Genomic DNA, 19,241 nt, shown 5'->3' with positions numbered 1-19,241 from the left:
GCCGTCACGTTCCACCATGGCCGGGAGTTCTCAGAAGGCGCTGTGGTTCCGCGACCCGCCCCAATAGGCAACTGGCGTTTGGGACGTTTTGCTTTCTTCTTGGTCTTGCTTTGGTTTGCTCCAATGAGCTACTGAATTGAATCGGTCGCAGGGATTTTCCTTTTAGCAAGAGGCACAACAGGAGGCAGAGACTGCAGTGAGGGGCCACCAGCCCAGGGCCACCTGGAGCCCCAGGAGCTGGAGAGGCAGGAGGAGCCCCCCTGGAGCCTATGGAGGGAGCTGGACACCATGGTAAGAGGCGGGTCCTGTCCACATTTGCACCCCAGAACCTGTGAGTGGGACCTGGTGTGGGGACAGGGTCTCTGCAGAGGTCGTTAGTGAAGGGTCCTGAGATAGGCTCCTCCTGGGTCAGGGGGCCCTCGTGCAATGGCCATGTCCTCCCAAGAGACAGAGGAGGGGACACAGACCCAGAGGAAGAGCCCCGTGGAGACTGGAGTGAGGGGCCACCAGCCCAGGGCCACCTGGAGCCCAGGAGCTGGAGAGGCAGGAGGAGCCCCCTGGAGCCCATGGACAGCTGGATCTCACATTTGGGCCCTTGGAGCCGAGAGATAATAAATTTCAGTTAGTTGGAGGCATCGAGTGTATGGTCACCTATTACCGCATTCAGGGAGAGAAGTCCCTATAAGAAAGGAGGCTAGAGCCAGCCCCTGGGCTTTGCTCCACCTGGTGTGAGGTGCTACCTGCCAGTCCAGCAAGTCAGGACCCCAACCTGCCAGGTCCATGTTGAGCCGGTGATGGGATCACCACGCCCAGGAGACTTGAGCCTGCACCGACAGGAGTGCAGGAAGTCTCTGGTGGCTGCAGGGCCCTGCGCATTGCATTGGGTTGCGGGGTGGGGAGCTCCCTCCCGGGGGGTCCAGCGTCCACCCCGTCCACCCGGCGGCCCTGAACAACAGCTGCGTCTGCTTTTGCAAGCTGGATCGCAGAGCCTGGTTGCAATTTGGCTTTCCAGTGAGGATCTGGGAGCCATAAAGAGTGGCGATGGAGTGTGAGCTCAGGATTCTGCTTGTGCACACAGATTTACAAGCTCCAACACCAGATGGTAGAAGTTAGCCCCTTGGAGGGAGGAAAGAACGCGTTTCTTTCAGTTAGGATTCTTTTTTTTTTTTTTTTTGGAAAAAAAAATATATATAAATATATATGGTGCACGCTTAAGCGAATGCATTGGGTGAGCAGCTCAGAGCTCAAGCGTCCTTATTCTGGGAAAACTGGTTCCGATGCTTTTTGATGTGGCTGAGTCACGAGCCGCCCAGTGCCTCTCACGTAACCCGCTCCACCGCGGATTGTGAAGTATCTGGGCCTGTTCGCTGCAGCTACGGGCACCCAGACTAGCTCAGGGAATAGGAGTCCATCACAGAGTAGGAACTCTCTATCCTCTATCTGTTCAGCAGCCTCTATCCGTCTGTCTGTCATCTGCCAATGTGTAGGCGGCTGTCCCAACCTGGGTGGGGCTGCTCCCGGCACCTGGTGGGTGCGGCCCAGAGAGGCTGCTCCACACCCTGCAGCGCACAGTGCGCACAGCCCACCCCAGAGCGCCCCCAGCCCCAGAGTCCTCTCTTGGGAGCACCAATCCTTCAGACAGGATGCATTTCCTCCCCAGAGAATTCCAAAGAATGAGAGTCTCTCGGGAGAAGCAAAGGAATGAGAGGTCTTCCTACTTCAGGAATTGCCAGGACATGTCGACGTGTCTTTGAGAGAAAAAAAGAAGGATTTTTGCAAACAAAGCAAAAATTCCCGTCTCCTTCCCTGTCTAAAAACTTTCGGAGTAATAGCTGAAATGCAATGCATTAAAGCAGTGTTTTGTTTTGTTTTTTTTACCCCAAAAGCTCTGATTGAGCCCCCAATTCATTGGGTCTTGCAAAACTCACAGCCCAGCTCTTTGGAAAATATCACTTTATTGTCAAATGTACAGCATATGGACCTTAAAAATACAATAAAGCAGTCATGGGAATAGCAGCTCTCCTGACCTTCGTCAGTGCGTCCTGACCTTGGCAGGGGGGTGGTGGGCAGCTGGTTGGACTTGATTGACAGGTAACTCACCGCAGAGGAGTCTGGCCGGCTTTTTACATTTTACTATTTATTTTTAGAAGACTCTGCATGCCCTTCTATGGGGGCCTGGATTCCTCTTTTCCTTCGGCTCCTGTTTACAACAGCCAAGGACAGCTTTCAAGATGAATTTTACAGGCAACGAAATTCCATATCCCAGCCTCCCCCCAGACAGACCAGCACCCCCACCAACCACCCATGTAGGGTTCCGGAAGGCGGCCTGGGGAGAAATTTGTGTTGAATGGCATTTCCATGTCTGCTCTAAGGTACCCGAGTCTGGTAAAGACCAATAATTTATTATGTTTTAATGAGCCAGAAAGTCTCTCTCTTTCTACTCTCATCGTCTGAAGGGGGAAGAAAACAAGTTTTTTTTAAAAAAAATATTTATATTTATAACACTATAGATATTTCCAGAGAAAAGTCTTTACGTCGGACACGGTGCGCATATGAAACCAGAGATTTAAAAACAAAGGCACGGACCCTCTCTGGCTCTGAGCCCTTGAAGGGACAGGCGGGAATTCTGAAGCAACAGAGGAAATTGCCAGAAATTTCTAGAATGTTCCATCCCGTGGGGGGAAAAAAAAAAAAAAAAAACACGGCTGAGAATTCACCAGGTGATCACGTTTCACAGGGATAGCAAGGCAATCCGGGTCCTCCTTGCTGGGGGTATCAGCGCTTTTTTTGGCCAAGGATGCTAGGTCAAGGTCAGCCTCACCTTGAACCTCACGGGGGACCAAAGTGCCCTAGCGCGACTGCTTTCCGACCGCCCATCCTCAAGCCCTGAATTTCCTTGCAAAGGACCTCACTGGGTCTCACCTCCCAGCGAGCAGCGGCCACCCACGAGCGTCCTGCGGAGGTGGTCAGTAGACATGGACGTAGGTGGTTTTGGAGTCCGTGCCCAGGATGTTCCTGGCGGTGCACTTGTAGAAGCCGGCGTCCCTCGGGGTGGCGTGCTGAATGGACAGCGATCCCTGGGGATGGAGGTACCTGTTCCCATAGAGACGGGCCTGGGCCCCCGCGGTCAGCTGCGACTTGTCCGGCAGCTCCCACGTGATCTCAGCTTTGGGAATGCCCATGGCCAAGCAGTTCAGCTTCACCGTGTTGCCCGGGCGGGTGTAGACCACGGGCACGGGCTCGCTGGTGATGCGCGGCGGGTAGGCCATCACGATGACCGGCGTGCTGACCACCAACGAGCCGTACGGGGTCTCCACCCGGCACACGTAGGTGCCCCGGTCAAACACCGAGGCCTGGCGCACCGTGAGGCTGCCGTTCTCCAAGACGGAGACGCGTCCCAGGTCTTGGGGACCGTCCAGAGCCATTCCATTGGGGAGCGTCCACGAGAAGCGCCCCCGGCCGGCCCCAGGAGGGGCGCAGGGGAGCTGCAGGCTCTCCCCGTTGATGATGCTCACCAGGTTGTGGTACTGCTTGCTCGGTTCGGGCTTCAGCCCCACCTTGAGCGACACCAGCCGCTCCGTGTGGCCGGCGGCGTTGCGCGCCACGCAGCGGTAAGCCCCGGCGTCCACCGGGGACAGGCCGCTGATGTGCAGCATGCCGTCGCGCTTGTGGTAGAATCGCTGCAGCTGCTGGCCGCCCGGGAGCTCCGTGCCGTTGGGCAGGACCCACAGCAGCGTGGGCGGCGGGGTCCCCGAGGCCGAGCAGTTGAGGCTGATGGTGTGGCCGGCCATGGCCGTGATCTTCTCGCTGACCGGGTCGTGGAAGACGGGCTTCTCCAGGGTCTCCAGGACGGTGAGCTGCACGCTGAGCCTGGCTTCTCCGCCCTCGTTGCGCGCGATGCACACCAGCTGCACCGAGTCCGTCTTCCTCACGCTCCTGATGTCCAGGGAGCCGTTGCGGTGGACGGTGACCCTGTTTCCGTAGTAGGGCGCGGGCAGGATCACGCCCTCGGGGAAGGCCCACAGCACCCTGGGCGACGGGATGCCCTGGGCCTGGCAGTCCAGCAGTTTCCGGCTGCCCGCGGTGGCCACCTCCCGGACCGTGGTGAGGGCGCTGGGGTGGCCGTTGATCCTGGGGGGCTGCACGTGCACCTGGACCCACACCGTTTTCCTGTCCTCGCCCGCGCTGTTCCGGACCAGGCAGGTGTAGTTCCCGCTGTCCGAGCGCTGCGCCTTGTGGATGAGGAGGGTCCCGTCCTCGTAGACCTGGTACTTGTCCGACGACGACGACGCGGGGATCGGCCGGTGGGCTGGAGAGAACCAAGTGACCTTGGGCACCGGCTCCCCCTGGGCTTCGCAAGCCACGGTGGCCGCCTCTCCGTAAGCCACCTGCACCACCGAGTGGGTCTGGTTCCGGATGGCGGCGGGCCCGGCCACCACCTGGACGCGCACTCGCATCTCGTCCTTGCCCACCTGGTTCTCGGCGACGCACGTGTAGTCCCCCTCCTCGCGGGGGCCCACCTCGTTGAAGTAGAGCGTGCCGTTGTGGAAGACCACGTAGCGCTTGGTGCGCGCCCGGCTGTCGTCCGACTGCATCAGGGAGTGGACCAGGCTGCCGTCCGGCAGGCTCCACGAGATCTCCGGGTTGGGCAGCCCCGTGGCCACGCAGTCCACCTTGAGGTCGCCCCCGTACAGGACGCGGTGGTCGTTTCCTTCCTTGTGCTGGATCTTGGCGGGCTTCATCTCCACGTTCACCTGGAGCACCACGTAGTCGTCCCCCACCTTGTTGCGGGCCACGCACAGGTAATCGCCGGCGTCTTTGTCGGTCACCGACTTCACCACCAGGGTCCCGTTGGTGAACACCTTCACCCGGGCGTCAAAGCTGGCGGACAAGAAGAGAAACGAGTCAGGGGTCCGTCTGGCAAAATCCCCCCATTGCCCCTGGCTTTAGGTGCCAAGAAAGAACACAGAAATGGGCGGATTCCATAGGGCGAATTTGGTTCACCATCATCATTTATCACCTATGTCGGAAAAGGGAAGGTGTCGCATCCTTCCAACAGGAAGATATGGGGGGAGGTGTTGGAGATGCTGATGACCCCCAAATTGAGCACTGCACATCCTGAACAACCATCCCAGGATGGCTCATAGATATGTGCAATTGTTGGGGGTCAATTAAAAGCAAAACCTGAACCTGGGTGGTGCAGGCCTGTAATACCAGTGGCTTGGGAGGCTGAGGCAGGAGGATTGAAAGTAGGAGGCCAGCCTCAGCAACTTAGCCAGGCCCTAAGCAACATAGCAAGACCCTGTGTCTAAACTTATCACCCCAAGGAGTTTGACAACCTGCAAGAAAAGTCCAGATTCCCAGAAAAGGTACGGAAGCCCCATGGATTTCTGCAGTATCCAGGGGTCGGCGTCCAGAGGTGGACGATTAACCACACAGAGGAATTTCCTGCATATCTGACCTTGGGCTGTCCTGGCTGCAGATTCAAGGGTGTGGAATGCAATCCGAGTCCTGCTCTGTAGTGTGTGTGTGTGAGAGAGATCAAATGTCTGCATCCGGGTGCAAAGTTTGGTCTTCAGACTTGCCCTTTGGAAATCTCAATGCCTCCTGCTTTCTAGCTGCAGCCTATAGAAGCTGCTTATCCTTGGATTCCAATCCCCCCGTAGTTCCTAAACCCGGCTTCATTCTGCTGGCACATCTAGGATTGTGTCACAGAGTTTTAAACACACACACATGCACACATGCAAAAAAGTCTGAACATTATAAATACATATATAGAGAGAAAGAGAGATGCATGGATCATCTGCATATATTCTGCTTGCAGAATATGTATAAGCAGAATGCAAAACATATTTGTATATCTGCAGAACATATAAATATATGTACATATATAAAACATAGAGTCTCTATATATGAAGATAGATGATTGATAGATACAGACTTATTTTTTTTTTCTTGGTACCTGGGATTGAACTCAGGGACGCTCGACCCCTGAGCCCCATCCCCAGCCCTATTTTGCATTTTATTTAGAGACAGGGTCTGCCTGAGTTGCTTAGGGCCTCGCTTTGGCTGAGGCTGGCTTTGAACTTTCAATCCTCCTGCCTCAGCCTCCCGAGCTGCTGGGATGACAGGCATGGGCCACCGCACTGGGCTTGATCATTGTTAACAAAAGCGAGCACTGACGTTGTCCAGTTAAACTGTGTGGTTTGGTCTGTTTGTGTCCATCAAGCCACAGACTTGGTAACTGGTCTGAGAATAACAGGGCGAGGGGCGGGGGCGGGAAGCACATTTTCTTATGCACTGAAACAAGTCTGCATCCAAAATTTCCTAGGGCAGCCTGCGTCTCTGAGCCTAGGGAGCTTCTCTAGCAATGATCCCCAGCCCCGGGTGCAATCCAGGCAGCAAAACTGAAGCATGCACCGGGGCTGCCCGACCCCAGGGATTTGGCCTCTGCAGGGACATTCCGAGAATCTCTAGTTTTAAACAATGCCCGGGGCCTCTCTGCATCTGTAGAGAACTGTGAGCTGCCGGCCGGCCAAGGAGCCCGCTCCGTGATAGATGAGTTGCTGTCACAAAGGGGCTTCCCTGCTCCTGTCTCAGAGTGTCATTAGCGGGGATTAGTAAGAAGGAAGCCACAGAGAGCGAGTGATTTACGGGATCCGGGTTCACGGGGGACACCCTGAGAGAGGCACTCGCCAGCCAGCCAGCCAGCCAGCCAGCCGCCGGCAGGATCCGCATTCCTGAGCTGTCCATGTTTCAACGCTGCTGCCCAGGGCCAGGACAAGAGTCCTCAGGGGGAGCCCATCTGCTGAGCTGGAAGGGATTCCAGGGAAAACCGGATACGTGGAGGTTTGCAGGGATTGTGCAAGACAGGCCGGGCCGGCACCGCCCCGGCTGCCTGGGGTGGGAAGCGCAGGGGGGGAGAGGGGCTGAGCCTCGTCCCTGCACTGGGAGGGTCCCGGAGGGCCCCAGGGTGCACAAGGGACCTGGAAACCCAGAGACGGGGCTTTTGCCTGTGCAGATGCAAGACACAGACACACACACACACACACACACACACACACAGACACACGCCTTCCTCCTCCTCCTCCTCCACGGCAGCAGGATGAAGCTTGGCCCTCATTTCCTGCTCCTCCAGCGTTTCTGTTTCTTGAGAGTCGTATGAAACAGACCTGGGCCTGGGCTTTTGCACACGAGCATCTACACATGGGTGCATCGCGGTGGTGGGGGACGCCCCGGGGCCCAGCACAGACAGCAGCGGCATCCCGGGTCCCCAGCCACGGGCAGCCAGGAGCACATGGATCCTCCAGGGAGACACCAGAAAGGTCTCCACAGTCCCGCGTGTCCCCTGGGGCTGGGGGACACGGTTTCCCAGTGAGGACGGTGGCCATCAGTAAGTGATATAATGGATATTGAACTGGTGGGTCATCAAGAGCCAGGACACAGAAGATAGGTGATGGACTGACCGATAGGTGATGGATTCAGGCATAGTTGATAGACATGTGACAGATTGAGTGACACATGATAGATAGATGAGCAGATAGTTAATAGGATGGATTACAGACCTATGGATAAAAGATGGCTAGACAGACAGGGGGTAGATAATAGTTGGTAGGTAGAAAAGGGTTTAGACGGTGGACGGATGATGGACAGAGACTCTGTCCTGCAGGTCTCCTCGGCACTAGGGGCCTCTGGGGCTGGGGGTGCTCTGGGGTGGGCTGTGCTGTGCGCTGCAGGAGGTGGAGCAGCCTCTCTGGGCCCCACACACCAGGAGCCAGGAGCAGCCCCACCCAGGGTGTGAGAGCCACCTGGACAGACAGGACGGGTAGATGACAGAGAGATAGATACATAGATAGATAGATAGATAGACAGAATTGGTAGATGACAGACAGATAGATAGATACATGGATAGATAGATAGACAGATAGATAGATAGATAATAGACAGGATGGATAGATGATTGACAGATAGATTGGTAGATGGACAGGTGACAGCTGGGTGGATGGATGATAGTCTTGCAGGTCTCCCCTGCACTGTGGGCCTCTGGGGCTGGGGGTGCTCTGGGGTGGGCTGTGCTGTGCGCTGCAGGAGGTGGAGCAGCCTCTCTGGGCCCCACACACCAGGCGCCAGGAGCAGCTCCATCTCAAAGTGACAATCACCTTCATCGATTTGGTAGATGACAGACGACAGACAGACAGACAGACGGCAGCTAGACAGGTAGAGACTCTGTCCCGCAGGTCTGCTCTGCCCTGGGGGCCTCTGGGGCTGGGGGTTCCCTGGGGTGGGCTGTGCTGGGAACCAGGAGGTGGAGACCACACAGACCTCTCTGTGTGGACAAGGGCACACAGGGTGCAGTGCCTAAGCGTCCTCAAGGTGGACACGGATTCTCGCCCCTTTGGGCCACCAAGTCCGTGCCCCAACACGCAGGGCCCAGGGAGGAGCCGGGAGCCGGGGAGCCCCCTACCTGAAGAGCGCGTCGATCATGCGCTTGGACGGCAGCCTCCAGAGGATGCGCGGCCAGGGGTCCCCCGAGGCGCTGCAGTCCAGCCGCAGGGTGCCCCCGTACCGGACGTCGGTCCTCCGGGGCGAGGTGCCCGTGATGCGCGCGTTGGCCGCGGCGCGCTGCACGGTCAGCTGCACGGTCCTGCGCGCGGTGCCCACCAGGTTGGCGGCCACGCACTCGTAGCGCCCGCTGTCCTTGGGCGCCAGGTGGCGGATGTAGAGCGTCCCGTTGGGGAAGACGAAGAGGTTCCCGCGGACGAACTGCGAGGGGCGCACCTGGGAGCCGTCCGAGAGCAGCCAGCGCACGGTGGGCGGGGGCGCGGCCCGGGCCGAGCAGTGGATGTGGACGCTCAGCCCCGGGGGCAGCGAGATGTTCTCGGCCTTGTCCTGATGGATGACCGGGGGCAGCGCGGCCACGTGCAGGCGGATGGCCAGGCTGTCGGCGCCCGCCGCGTTGCTGGCCACGCACTTGTACACGCCCCTGTCCGAGAAGGACGCGTCTTTGATGGACAGGGTCCGGTTCTCGTGCAGGGTGATTCGGCCCTCCACGGGGGACACGGCGTGCCACACCGTCCTGTCCGGGAAGATCCAGGAGATCTGGGGCAGCGGGGTGCCCTTGGCTAGGCACTCCATGGCGATGGCGTCTCCCAGGTACACGGTGACGTCCTGGGAGCGCGAAGCCAGGATCTGGGGCTGTTGCACGGTGACGGCCAGCGCCACCACCATCTTGTCCACCCCGTGCAGGTTGCTGGCCGTGCACAGGTACTGACCCCGGTCCTGCGTCTGAACCCTCCGGATGACCAAGGTGCCGTTGGCGAGGACCTCAAACCTTTGAATCCGGGTGTTGGGCGTCATGAGCGCTCCTGGCCAACAAGAAAGAGCGCGGTTAGGTCTCGGCCCCCAAATGCCCCCATTTCCCTAAAAACCCAGCAACCACCAGGGCTTGGTCAGGGTGTCCTCCTCCTGAAGCCCCAAACTGCGGAAGGAAATGTGCAAAGATGTCGCTATCCACGAAAGGAATGCACATTGGATCACACGGAGGAGTCACCGTGGCACCTGATAGAACGGGTTCACCAAGAATCAGGAAGGGATTCTGTGCCCGTGGCTGGGGATTGGAATGTCCACCACAAACACCATGGAAAACAGGACAGAGGTTCCTTCAAGGTGAAAAAATAATAATACTAGGGTCTTGGGCTCCAGCCAACACACCCCTGGGGGTATGTCCATAGACAAGGGAATCATCTGCACCCCGATCTTCATAGCAGCGCCATTCACAGTCGCCAAGATATGGAAGCAATGTAAGTGTCCATCAAAGGGGGAATGGATAAGAAAACGTGTCTTGGGGCCACCAGGGAACACCATTCCGGCTTTGCTAGGAGGGACATCCCTGCCGTTTCCAACAACACAGATCAACCAGCAGGATGTGAAGGGAAATGAGCCCGGTATAGAGGGACAAAAATCACCTGGTCACACTCACCGGGGGGATCTAGCTACACAAGCTGAACTCAGAGGCAGAGAGTAGAAAGGTGGTCACCAGGGCCAGAGGAAAGGGGGCGGGGTGTCCACCAGATTTTTTGTCACTGTGATCACAACAATTTTAGAGGAAAAGTTTATCTGGGGCTCATGGTTTCTGAAGGTCAGTCTCTGGTGGCCGACTCCATGGCTCTGGCCCAAGGGGAGGCAGAACAAAATGGCGGCAGGGCCTGGAGGAGGAGAGCAGCTCAGGACAGGGCACCAGGGAGCAGAGAGAGCTCTGTCACCAGGGACAGGACAGAGACCCCAAAGGGACAGCCCAGGGACCCCTCCTCCAGCCACACCCCACCTGCTGCAGTCACCACCCAGTGAGCCCATTGAAGTGGATTAATCCACTTATTAGTCTACACCTGTGTGTGTTGGGGACACCCCAGTCTTGAAGATCCCATCCACCTCCACCCACAGGGATTTCCCCGAGTTCACAGGAGGAGAAATTGGCCGGTTGTTGTGGTTGAACTGAGCGTCTCTCGTGTTTCCCTGGGGTCGTCTAGAATCACCCCCTGCAGCTGGTCAGGGGGGCAGTGAGCAGAGACCTGTGTCTCCGGATCTCTAAAGTTTCCATATTTCCCCGCCCCAAAGGCTCCTGAGCCCGCTGACATTTCTCAAGGCTCTGAATTCTAAGCCTCATGAGTTCCTTCCCCCTGAGACCAAAAAAAATGACCTTATTCCTGGGTCCCTTCCCTACATTTCTTTCTTTCTTTTTTTGTGTGTGCAACACTGAAGATTAAACCCGGGGGCTCTTTGACACGGAGAGGCAACAGCAGTCCTTCTTATTTATATTTTAGGGAGACAAGTGATTAGCACCTCCCTAGGTTGCTGAGGCTGGCCTCCACATTGCTATCCTCCCGCCCCAGCCTCCCAGTTTGCTGGGATTTCAGGCATACACCACCACACCCGGCGTGTATATATATATTTATGTAGATGATTTGTTTGAGGTTTAGCTTTTCTTCCTGTTTCCAACCTGCCAAGAGTTTTTTTGTTATGACTCTAAAACGGCTCAGGCTGTCTTCCTTGGTATTTGGTTTTTGGTGACCTCCCGAGTGCCCTGTTTATGCTTCTTATGATGATGCTTTCCCTAAAAGAGGGGTTATTCCAGCCAGAACAGCTGGAATTCCAAGTAGAGGTCATTATCATGGGCTGAACCGGGTTCCCCCAAATTGACCCACTGCGATTCTAACCCCCAAGACCTAAAGAATTGATCAAGGGAAAACGAGATCCCCAGGGGGACCTGACCCCAGGACCTTGGGCTGTGCTGTGGGTGGAGATGGGTCTTTGCAGAGGTGATGGAGGTGCCGAGAGGTCCTCAGGGTGGCCCTGACCCAGCAGGAGGGTCCCTTACAGAAGATCTCAGAGCCTAAGATACTTCCTCTCGAAAGGACCAAAGGACGTGTTCCCATGCCGCCATTAGTCTGTCACCCACAGGCTAGACCCTGGCGCCCATTCTCTGGAAAGGAACCAAGTCTAAGTGCTCAGATGCTTTTCCTCGTCCCACCCACCCCTGAGCTTCCCAGGGTTCTGGTCCTGCCTGAGCCCACAGACTGCAGAAGCACCCCCCCCCAGGGTCCCCATCCAGACGCGTAAGCCCCTCACCTGTGGAAACCTTCGTCCAGGTGATGAAGGGCTTGGGCTTCCCTGTGGCCTCACACGGGAACGCGAAATCCGTCTCAGCCGTGACGGACACAGTCTGCGGAGACCTCGTGACAATTTGGGGCTTCTCCCCCAGCACCCAGAATTTGGACGTCGACGGTCCTCCAGCAAAGACCTTGGAGGTGCTGTGGTGCAAGGTGCCGGAGGGCTGGACAGGAGGCGTCACCGAGGGGACGGAGCTGCGGGTGGAGTAGATCAGGGGGACGTTGTGTAGGCGGGTCGGAGGGGGTGCCGTGGTCCTGGGAGGGCGCAGAGGGGGAGCGGGTGGGCCAAAGTCCACGTGGATGGTGCTCTGAGAATGGACCCTGTGGTAGGGGCCGGGGTTCATTTTGTTGTCTCTTGTGACTGGGGCAGGAGAGGGGGACGTCTGAGGCTTGAGAGTGACCCCCAACTGTGGGAAAGAGGGGGTCCTGTTGATGAAGAAGGGGAATCGCCCAACGGAATATGGGGGGACCCTTGACTTTGGAAGCTCGCCCACAGGATTTCTGGACTCGGGGATGGCGTTACTGCCAAAGAGTTTGTTATCGCCGTTGAGTCGGTCCATTCTTTGGTCGGTCCGCGCACCAGGAATGGCGGGTTTGGGCAGGTGCAGGGGAACGCCAGCTGTTGTCGGCGTAGTCGCTGACTTTGGAGGTGTGAAGGGTTTGTTCTCTGGGAAAAGCCCGGAAGGAAATGCAGTCACTTCTGGCTTCCTGGTGGAGTGACCAGATGGCTGGGCCGTTGCCAAGTATCGTAAGGAGCTCTGAGTGGCCATCTCTGGTGGCCTGGCTGTTCCCCTTGGTAGCGGAGGTCTGGCAGGTTCTCTGGCAGGCGGCTGAGAAATATGGAGTCTCCCACCCTGACCGCGAGTGTCTGGAGCGCGGAACAGGCCGTTTCTGTGGCTACCGTCCAATGCTTCCTTGTCCAGCTCCTGCCGCGGAGGAGATGCCTTCAATCCATCCTGGTGGGAAGACGGGGGAGATAACTCACTGGGCATCCCCTGAAGCTGAGTTCCCTCATTGCTTCCCGGGGGACCTGTGGTTTCGGGAGTCCCCACGGCGTCCAAGAAAACATGTCCCTTGTTCCCTGCTGGTGCTGGAGATGTCCTCAGGGTAGGAAGGACGGGTTCGGTGGGGGCTCGTCCCAGCGATGCGGAGGTGGTGGGCAGCGGTGTAGAGGCCACCTCCCCCAACTCTTTCAAAGATGGCGGGTCTGTAAGTTCTCCCCCCACGCTGGCCACAGGTAGGTCTGTCTGCAGGGTCCTGGGCTGGGCTGTCCTTGGGGGACTCCAGGTGGGGACTCCCGGAGTGCCTAAAGGGGGAGATTCTTCCCCGAAATCCCCCACAGTGGAGGCCCCGGAGACAGAAGTCGGCGGGACCCTCGCGGCAGATGCACCGGGGACGGAAGTGTCCGTTTGGTCACCGCGCGCCTCGGTGACACGGTCACTGGCCATTTCTCTTCCATCCGACTCGGGTTTATGGGTGACCCCGCTGGTCCCTTGGACGGTCGCGTGAGAGGAAGGTATTTTCGTGGTGGTTGTCGAACCAGGCGTCACTCCAGTGACCGCATAGGGGTCCCCGGTTCTCAGAGGGACAATTCTAGGCAAAAGTGTGGTTTCCGGACTCGGAGGCATAACATGTTTAGGTTCCTTTCCGGGAGAGGGGCTGGGCGTGGACACGGACGCCGCGGGACTCGCCGTGGACGTGGGGGACCGGTGTTTGTTTGGCCTCTTCCCGTTCTTCCTCCGTGGGGTTCCCTTGGATCCAAGCTCTGGATGCTCCTCCAGGTCCAGCCGCTTGGGGACGTTGACGGTGGTGTCAACCCAAGAGGTGGGGACCCGGGAACTGTCCACTTGGCTTGGGGTCTTCGTCTCAGGGACCTGAGTGGGTGGAGCAGAAGACGTCCCTGTCGGGGGCAAAGCTGTTGCTGGGGTCAGCTTGTGGCGCTGGCGGAATTTGTTGGGGCGGAATCTCCTCCTCCCGTTGGGCCTCCTCCGAGAAGTGGGAGCGGCCGGTGCTGAAGGAGAAGTGGCCTGCGGACTGGACGTCGTCACGGCTGCCAGGGTGGTGCCCTGGTGGGGTCGAGCGCCAGTTGTGGATTCCCCGGGCTGAGCAAACGGAGGAATGGGGCTGGTGGCCGGCAGCGTGGGCTCGATGTCTTGCCCTTCGGAAGGTCTGGACGCGCTTGGGTCTCCCCCAGACGTCTCCGCCATGTCCTCTTTGGTGCGTGGAGGACGTTGGGTGCTTAGGCTACTCTTCTCCAGGTGGGGATTGCCCGTTGGCCCTTGTAGAGGTGACAGGGCTGGGTCATCCGGTTCCCCTAAGGACCCCGATGGACTGGTGTCCCCCACCCAGGCGGTGGACGTCGAAGGAAAGCGTGCAGAGATCCTCTCCTCCCCTGGTTCTGAATTCGTCTCCAGGTCTTGGTGAAAGGACCGCACCGTCTCAGGCTCGGCCAAGGAGACTGTCTCCAGTGGAGTCTCCTCGTCCTCGGTTGTACCTTCTGGCATGGACGTGGCGTCCACGGCCGGAGACCAAGTCTCGGTCGCTCTCTCTTCATCCTCATAGACGGTGTCTGAGGTCCACTGAGCAGGAGAGGAGCCAAGCGGCTCAGACCTCAGGGTGGTGGCCGGAACCCACCTCACGTCCACCTCAGTGGGCGCCACGCCCTCGGTCCTCTCGGCCAGCTCGTCCTCAACCTCTTCCTCTGGACGTGCCCCTGTGGCTTGGGGTCCTCCGAGAACAACGTCCTCGTGGGTCCTGCCGGTGGACGACAGGGTGCCTGACTCCTGCTCTTCCTCACCCAACAGAGACACGTCTTCCGAGGACCCTTCGTCCACGGCGACCATCTGCGCTGGAGACGCAGAGGGCGGAGACATAGCAGGGGACAGAGAGGTCACTTCTGGACTCGTGGGTGGAGAAGTCGTGGTCTCCGGGACCTGGGGTCCTTCGGTGCCTCTGGGGAGATTTTTGCCCCGGACTCTGGCTAAGATGTCTGCCCAGCGCTCGGGATTGATCTGCTTGTTCTCCATGTTGACCCTCCGCCTGGACTCGAACACTCTGCGGCCCTCGGCCACGTTGGCCTCGGGCTCTTTCTCCGGATGCTTCCAGAGCTTCATCTTCCTCCGCCCCTTCTTGATCTTCTTGTCTCCCGGGGGAGCCTCGTCCCTCGACTTTGTGAGGACCTGTTGGTCCTTGGGGTGTGCGACTCTCCTGGAAGGGTCATCTTCCTGCCCTGTCCCCGATCCTCCTTCGTCCTCCACAACGTCTCCCCTCACCCTGGAAAAGGCTTTAGCACCTGGGCGCCTGCCCCTCTTGGAGGACCGGCCCGGTCCACTCTTCTGCACCGCGATCCCCACCGTGTAGTGGTCTGCCCCTTTCTGGTTGACGGCCACGCATCTGTAGTAGCCACCGTCACCGACCTGGAGCTTGGGGATGGACAGGGACCCATTGGGGAGCATAAAGGCATGGGAGGTATTAGCCGCAGCGCTGACCAGTCTTCTGTTTGGAAGGATCCAAGTGACGTGGGCTTCGGGAATTGCCAACGTACTACACGGTAACACGGCGGACTCCCCTGGGTCTTTCTCAATGGTCACTGTCTCTCTGTCCAGGGGCGGATTGGGGGCACTCATCACCAGCACCTTGTACGCCACCTGGGCAACTTCGTCCCTCACCCGAGCCACGCACTGGTACAACCCTGAGTCTGACGGCGCCATGGATTGGATCCTCAACTGCCCACCACTGAGGACGGAGAACCTGCTGTCCTGGTCACTCGTGGGCGCCTTCAGCATGGAGCCGTCTGGAAGGACCCAGGAGACGGAGGGACTCTCGGACGCTTTGACGTTGCAGCTCAGCTGGCACTGACCGCCTTCCAAGACCGCGTGAGCGCTCTGCGTGGCCCCGTGGCGCTCGATCATGACCCAGCTCCTGCTCCGAGCGTCCCTGGTGTCTTTGGGGGACACCGTCCGGGAGTACTGGGCCTGGTAGGAGAGCAGAACCTTCTTGGCCGTGCTCTGCCTTCGGTTCAACTGGATCTCGATGGACGGCTGCATGACCCACTCGGGCTCCGCCAGAACCTGGGCCCGGACGCCGGTGTAGTAGAGGGCGTCCGCGTCGGCGTCCTGCCGGTACTGGTAGCTGACCCCGGGGTCCTGGCTGAGCCTGAGTTCCCGGTGCAGCCTGACGGGGACCTCGCTGTAATAGGCGATCAGCTTCCACAGCTTTTCGTAGTTGTCCCTGGTCATCGGACACTCCAAGCCCAGGGCCAGGGTGGCGTTGACGTCCATCTCCGGGGGGTCCGTCTGGTTCAGCTGAACGCTGGGCAGATGCCGCGGCTTCTTGACGTCACACAGCAGCAGGACCATGTTCCGGTGCTCGTCGGTCATATTCAAAGAGATGCTCCACGGCGGGGATCCGAAGCCCTCCGGGGCCCGCTGGCTGTCCCCCGCCTCCTCTTGTTCCTGCTCCTCCTCCTCCTCGTCCTCCTCCATCTCCTCGTCCTCCTCCAGGCGACTCCGGTTGTGTCTCAGGGGGGACTCTATGGAGGGCTTCAGGCAGGCGACGCCGGCCACCTTGAGGATCTCCTGCTTCTGGAGCTTTCTGGGGCTGGAGCAGGTGGCACACAGCTGGCCCCCTTCGTAGGCTTTGTCCTTCTTGCACTTGAGGACGCCTACGACAGAGAAGCAAGAAACACCCCGTGAGTTCAGGGGAACACCAGAGCGCCGAGCCCGGCAAGGAAGCCGGACAGTAAAGACTGTGCTTCTGCGTCGGACAGAGGCTCACGTTCACGATGATCCACCAGCAGCAATTGTCCAGACCCCAAGTCCCCCGTTCCAGGACACCGTGCGCTAATTCACGGGGGGTCCTAAAACGAGAGCCCTGCCACCCCGTAGTGAGGTTTGGACCCTCATGATGTTTGGTCCCCTGAGAAGTCCCCCTGCCTGGTGATGCGGTAACCATGGTAACGACCAACAGCCCTGCCTTGTTCGTGGGCTGATGCTTTCTCGCACCCCAAATCAGCAGAGGTGGAGAAGTACAGTGAGACCCACTGTGTGCCGGCCGCACGTCCTAGGGCATCGTGGTGAAGATGTCACTGGTTTGTGTAGGGTGTGGCTTAGATGTGGGGTGTCCCCAAGAGCTCATGGGTGGGACAATGCAAGAAGGTTCAGCGCAGAAATGGCATGGCTTCAATTACCACCCTTAACTTAATAAGTGGATTAATCCACTTGAATGGGCTCACTGGGTGGTGACTGCAGCAGGTGGGGGGTGGCTGGAGGAGGGGGTCCCTGGGCTGTGCCTTTGGGGTCTCTGTCCTGTCCCTGGTGACAGAGCTCTCTCTGCCCCCTGGTGCCCTGTCCTGAGCTGCTCTCCTCCTCCAGGCCCTGCCGCCATCTTGTTCTGCTCCCCTTGGGCCAGAGCCATGGAGTCGGCCACCAGGGACTGGACCTCGGACACCGTGGGCCCAGATCAACTTTTCCTTCTGTAAATTTGTTCTTCTGAGCTCTTTTGTCAGTGATAAAAAAAAGCCGATTAAAACAATCACACTCTATTTTTCCTGGTATTTTAGAGTGTGCACTTTCTGCTTAGGAACTGACTCTGCTTTAATGAATCATGCACCTAAGTTTTTTTTCCAGTATTTTTTAAGTCCGAAAACATCATCCACATGCGCTTATACAGTCTGCCTTCTGTGAAGGTCCAGGGGAAGCCACAGAAGTAAGGGAGACACATAAGAATATTCCCAGGTGAAGGGCCAGCTTTGGTACGAAGCCCTTTCGCATCTCAGCTCCCATTTATCCATCTTTCCCCTTGCTACATTATCTGATTTTCATTTGTGCAGTGCGCACCTTGAGTTCCTGTCCCTTGGAGCCCTGCCTCTGAGATCTCTCGGAATTTCCTTTCTGGCCACTGCTCCGTCTCCTTCAGTGATCCTCTTCCCCCTGCCCAACTCCTTCCTGGAGGAGGGGTCTCGAGCCCGTGCATGGCTTCAATTAGCAGCCCTCAGCCGGAGATGGCTCCCATATGTCCTGTCCCCTGTCCAAACAGTCTCCGGGTTCCACGCCCCATTGCGTCCGTGACACGTCTATTTAGACATGGCAAACCCTCCATGAAGTGGCGTCTGGGAACAGCACCACACTCCTCTGCAGCTGCACCCGGTGCCGGCCTTTGGGGAAACGTGTAGGTGGCTCCCTGGGAGTCGGCTCCTCCCCTTCTGTTTCAGGGCTTTATCTGGGAACCTCCCTGTGTGGCTTTCACACATCCAGCACCTTGGAGTGAGCACGTTGGGATTCTGTTTGGAAGTCACCGTCCTCACGCAGAGACACACATGCATGCATCCAGGGTCCCGTGCGCACACCACGGGACAGTTACACCTGTGCACACACAAAGGCATATGTGTGCAAAGGCATGCACATGCGTAGACCCTCTAGATAACGCCAGAGGTAACTCTGGTCCATTAGAGCTTTGTAGTTCTACTGCTCATGATGCAGGCTGCTAGAACCTAGTGAGTGGATTAATCCACTTGGATGGACTCACTGGGTGGTGACTGCAGCAGGTGGGTGGAGCTGGAGGAGGGGGTCCCTGGGCTGTGCCTTTGGGGTCTCTGTCCTGTCCCTGGTGACAGAGCTCTCTCTGCTCCCTGGTGCCCTGTCCTGAGCTGCTCTCCTCCTCCAGGCCCTGCCGCCATTTTGTTCTGCTCCCCTTGGGCCAGAGCCATGGAGTCGGCCACCAGAGACTTGAACCTTGAACACCATGAGCCCCAAGTCAACTTCTCTTCTTCTAAAAGCTCATGTGTGAGACACTACAAGAATGTTCAGAGGGGAAACGAGTGGGTAGGCAGAGGTGTAGACTAATAGTGGATTAATCCACTTGGATGGACTCACTGGGTGGTGATTGAAGGCAGGTGGGGGTGGCTGGAGGAGGGGGTCCCTGGGCTGTGCCTTTGGGGTCTCTGTCCTGTCCCTGGTGACAGAGCTGTCTCTGCTCCCTGGTGCCCTGTCCTGAGCTGCTCTCCTCCTCCAGGCCCTGCCGCCATTTTGTTCTGCTCCCCTTGGGCCAGAGCCATGGAGTCGGCCGACCAAGGACTGGACCTCAAAAACCTTCAGCCCAAATATTATTTTTCTCCTTCAAGTTGTTTCTCTGAATCAGTTCAGAACATTTCTCTCTCTCTCTCTCTCTCTCTCTCTCTCTTTCTCTCTCTCTCCACCCCCCCACCCTCAGCCTTCTCTATTCCAAGTTTTACCTGATGCATTTCACAGCTCAGGGACCCCCAGACCCTTCCCTATCCCCGTGGCTTCCTGCAGTCTAGCTACCGTCTGGAAATCACAAATCTCCCTGCGGAGACCCCCCAATCCATGGAACGGGTGAAGCAGTGACTTTCCGTGCATTTTCCTCAAGGGCAAATAAATGCCTCTGCACCATTGAAGGGAGGGATCAAAACCACCAAGTTGCAACCTCTGCTGTGGGGGCCAACGTCCCCCAGTGCAAGATGCACCAACCGCACGACAAGCTCTTTCCTGGAAAATGGAACAGTGTGCGCACTGAGCGTCCGGCCAGGTCCACCCTCCCGGCCTTACCTCTGGACCT

General features: G+C 58.0%; 1 protein-coding gene across 1 annotated transcript in view; it reads right to left on the bottom strand.

The window, feature by feature from the left end:
* Window positions 1-1,936: 1,936 nt before the first annotated feature.
* The window catches only part of Mxra5 (matrix remodeling associated 5), a 26,700-nt gene continuing 9,395 nt past the window's right edge, over window positions 1,937-19,241 (bottom strand). Inside the window, exons 4-7 of the mRNA XM_077107837.1 lie at window positions 19,232-19,241; window positions 11,626-16,329; window positions 8,465-9,365; window positions 1,937-4,881 (exon numbers count right to left, since the gene is read on the bottom strand). The exon at window positions 19,232-19,241 is cut by the window's right edge and continues 381 nt beyond it. Of these exons, the coding sequence (XP_076963952.1) occupies window positions 2,967-4,881; window positions 8,465-9,365; window positions 11,626-16,329; window positions 19,232-19,241 (7,530 nt within the window). The 3' untranslated portion in view covers window positions 1,937-2,966. The remainder of the gene's footprint in view (window positions 4,882-8,464; window positions 9,366-11,625; window positions 16,330-19,231) is intronic.

This window comes from Callospermophilus lateralis, chromosome Y (genome assembly GCF_048772815.1).
Source record: "Callospermophilus lateralis isolate mCalLat2 chromosome Y, mCalLat2.hap1, whole genome shotgun sequence".
Classification (NCBI taxonomy): domain Eukaryota; kingdom Metazoa; phylum Chordata; class Mammalia; order Rodentia; family Sciuridae; genus Callospermophilus; species Callospermophilus lateralis.
This window is presented reverse-complemented; position numbering and strand designations above follow the sequence as displayed.